We start from the raw sequence: 4310 nt of genomic DNA, 5'->3' as shown, positions 1-4310 counted from the left end.
TTAATTTGCTTAACTTCGATGGCGTTTTGTTATTATTATTGCTAATTACCTGCCTATAAATCGTTATTATTAGCGGGCAAAATTCTGGGAAAAATTAAATCGTTAAGGGTTTTACCGGTATTATTTTGCCTCGCAGTACCACATTTTTCAATCGTTATCCTACGGAAATAATCTGCTGTAAACAGGGTGTGAAAAAAGTTAAAACAATTGCAACTGCTAATACGAATGCGTTTTCCAACGAGGTGGCCAATTTATAAAAATTTGCCCGTTTAATAAACGCGGACTTCGACAGCGAAAAAATGGCCGAAATTTTTGACAATACTAACAGGGCTTTCGGAATTGGTCAAACAAATTCACGTTTTGCATTTAGCGAATATACGTTAAATATAAAAATATAAGGCCCAAAAGTAGGTATAATATTAATTTTACGCACGTAAATAACATATAATTAGCGATTTGCAGGGCGAAAATATGGTAATAATTAATATACCAGGTCTTTTTTATAAAAACATTTGTGGTAAAATAAACTATTTTAACCCTAATATATTGGTTGGACGAAATTAACTCCTTTTGCAATTAAGGTGTAATAATTATAAGCGATATTATTTTGGTGCGTAATATGGTTACAAATTATATAAAAGGTCCGAAAACAATATAAAAAAAAATAGCAGCCCTTTTAATTATAATAAACGTTAACAATTTTAACTAATATCCTGGTTATCGTTCCTGCGAATTTCCTTTTAATTACCCAGGAAATTTTCAGTTTCGCGAAAAAGGCCGACGAAAAAGGCGTTAAAATAATAAAAATTTTTACTAAACCAGATTTTGCCATCGAAAAACATACGTAGAAAAATACTATTAGTTGTTAAACACGCCGTGGATTTTTCTAAATATTGGCCCAATTTTCTTTTATTTTAAATAAATATAATTATAAATTATATTTTATTAAAACGTATTTTTGCATTTTCGGTTAAATTATTGCCGTCCCTGTTAAACGTTTTTTTAACCCTGGCGCGAAAACCAATATATAATTCAGGATTAATACGGTAAATAAAGGCAGTGCGCTCGCGTTTAATAAAAAATTTAATTATTTTTTCGGCTTTTTGGTAGCACGTTTTAATTTTTTTGGTTAAATAATCCTGCAATTTATTACGGATCGTCGTGGGATAAACCTCGATTATAACAGTTTCGATAAAACCCTATACCGCGATAATATAAATTTTAATATATATTAAAACCAACATTTCCCAATTTTTTAACTTTTTTTAAAAGACTTTAATAATTAAACGATTAAAGGTTTCGATATCCGCTCCATGTTAATTGGTGCAAACCGTTTTAATATATTTTAATATATTCGGGTTAATATTACCAAAATTAAACCTCGTTTTTATAATATTTTTATAATTTTTCGCTAAATTAAGCAGATTTTTAATATGCCGAGGGTTCGTTTATTTGTTTAAAAACTGATTTATAATAGGAAAAATGGTATGTAAAATCGTTCCGGCCTAACAAATGGAGCTAAAGGTTGGCCGATTGTTTTTAAAGTTTTTATTACCGCCTAATAGTTTGGAAAAAAACCTTAAACTGGTTACCGTATAATATAATTCCTTTTTAGCTCCGAAAACATTTTAACTTTTATTATAATCGATTCGGTTTTCATAAATAATGGCTTTAGCGAACTGGTTATCCAACCTACCGAAATATTCCTTCAATTAATTTCAAAACTTTTTAAATTCCAATATATAATTATTTGCAATTTTTTGGAAAATTTCGGTAAAGGCGAAAAAATATTAACGCCGCGACCGTAAATTACCCAAACTTATTCGAAAAAACTTGAAATTATAAAATTGGGGGGTAATTTTATTCCTTATATTATACCAAAATAGGTTAATATAATAAAAAAAAAGGTTAAATACTTTTATCCTCAATTCGTGTATTCCAGCTTTATAAAAATATTTTATTTCGGACCAGGGGGCCTGTAAAAAAAAACTGTTTTTTAACGCCCGCTTTTGGGCGGCCGTTATATTATTATTTGGGCCGCGATTTTTTAATATATAATAATCTAAATTTAAATCGTTTTCCGTAATATAACAATTATTATAAAATTACCTCGATACGTTTTATCGAAAATATAATTCGCCTACTCGCACGCTAATTCCTAAATATTTTTGGGCAAGCACTTTTTACGGTTTTCAATTCCAATTTCGTCGCCGCTTTCACTGAAAAACAAATCGATTAAATTATTTGTAAAAACCCGGAGGTTACAATCCAGCGCAAAAAAATCGATCGCGAAATTACCAATTTAAAAAAAACCCTCACCTTTTTCCACTGGTAATATCGCCAACATAATTTTATTGGGAAAAATAAAATACTATTGCGTTTCGAAAATAATAGTAAAATAATAAAAAAAAAATTTGGATAAAAAAAATGGGGTTAATAAAACTGGTACCTTAATATGGAATAATATTATGGTAAAATACAGGAATATAATTAATGCTATTATTATATAAATTAATTTATTTTTAATTGGATGGCCGTTTCTATTACGGGTCCTAATATATTGGTTTTCCAGGCGATTAAATACAGTAATATTTAAACGGATTATTATCCCCCATTTTTATTTCCCTTTTGCGCTGCTTTTACCAGTTTAAATTTGCCAATAATATAAAATCGTTACTAAAAAGTTTTATACAAATAGCTGCGTATTTAATATTTTCGTTATAAGTTGTTAAACTGCCTAATTTTGGTTAAGTATTTATCCAAAACCCGTTCCGAAAAGCGAGGCTGGCCAGAAAAAATGGACGAAAACCAAGTAAATTATAATATTAAAAAAAATCCGAACCAGGTATTAAATCGGAAAAAATATATAACGTTTAACCTGCTACGAAACTGTTTTTTTCCCTCGTTTTGAATACCAACGATATCCATTATATCGCTGGCCCGGACGAATAATCCGCTATAACCGTATTAGGGGTATCCCAAAACGGCGTTTATGTTCGGGTATTAAATATACGCAATTTAATAACGTACCCCTCGCCGTGGTCGGTTCGGAGCACCTACCACGGTTCGCGTTTATCCGGTCCCAGTACCGACATTTTTATTTTATACGGAAAATCGGTGCACCGCGAATCCTCCACCTCGCAAACCATAACACCTAAAACCCGTGGGCAAAAATATATTAACGGAACGGGTTAATTTTATTATTTAATTGCGTTCGAATATATGCAGTAAACCGACCAAAAAAGGGGTTTAACTATATTATTATATAATATACAATAATATTTAATTTATTATTTTAATTGCAACTATTTTTTCACATATTTACCAAAATCCTTATATTTTACAATAATTTGTATTTTATAATCGGTGGTCCGGCCTGTAACGAACATTTTTATTTCGTGTTTTGGAAACGTATATTTATTATCGGTTTTTCCGAAATTATAATAATTTTTAAAACTGGTTAAACGCCGTTCCGTACTCGGCCGGATTCCATTTCGATCCCGGTTCCGCTCCCGAAAAAAACTATACGCGATAAACTTATATTTACTATTTATACGTTCCTTATAAAAATCCTTTTTTATAAAAACCTTTTCCCATTTATATTAACGATAACCGTCATCTTTTTATTTATTGTAATTTTTACGTCCTACGTACGCATTTTTTTTTCCGTATTTTATATTTATTTCCCTGGGCAACGTTTTAATTTGCGCACCGGGATAAAATCGGATACAATTTGTTTTTTCCTTTTTAAAAATTGGTTTTATTAGCAGTTTTTCGTTTATTTTATCGGCGTATTTTCCTTTTAAAATGGTTATTGCTGGTTATGCCAAAAAACGAGAAATGTTGCTCGCGTTTTTTTTTTTCATAATCGTTTTTTTTGTTTTTTTGGGATTAGGAGCAACTTTTTCCTTTTTTTGCATTATTAACGGGAGGTCGATAATTTTGTTTATATTTTTTTTTATAAACAAATACCTGGCCCCCAACCTCGGTTCCCCAATTAAAAAATGCTGTAAAATATTATTTACGTTATTTGTCCGGTCCATTATCCTACCGGACCCGCCTGCTTTAATACGTTATCCATCGACGGGAATTTTATAGCTTTTTCGCCGTCGACGTACCTCGTTAATTTAACGTGCAAATTCGGCGATTTAAAGTCGAAAAAACTTTCCAAACACGGCGACGAAATTAAGGAAAACTTTATATACCATTCCAGTTTTATTTAACACATTTACATTAATAAAATTGCGATATATTTTGGTCCATATTGCGTTAGGTATAATTTTTCCGGAATCCTTTAACCGGTTTAAATC

General features: G+C 30.6%; 1 protein-coding gene across 1 annotated transcript; it reads right to left on the bottom strand.

Annotated features, from left to right (window-relative positions):
• Nucleotides 1-3200: 3200 nt before the first annotated feature.
• Nucleotides 3201-3584, bottom strand: PpBr36_02295 (uncharacterized protein; the record flags this gene model as incomplete). The annotated part of the gene is made up of 2 exons (XM_029889477.1): nucleotides 3201-3253; nucleotides 3326-3584. Coding segments are annotated over 2 exons (312 nt in total), but the record flags the coding sequence as incomplete, so codon positions are not given.
• Nucleotides 3585-4310: the final 726 nt, after the last annotated feature.

This window comes from Pyricularia pennisetigena, chromosome 3 (genome assembly GCF_004337985.1).
Source record: "Pyricularia pennisetigena strain Br36 chromosome 3, whole genome shotgun sequence".
In the NCBI taxonomy this organism is placed as follows: domain Eukaryota; kingdom Fungi; phylum Ascomycota; class Sordariomycetes; order Magnaporthales; family Pyriculariaceae; genus Pyricularia; species Pyricularia pennisetigena.
Note: the sequence above shows the minus strand (reverse complement) of the source record. Positions and strands in the feature narration are given on the sequence as shown.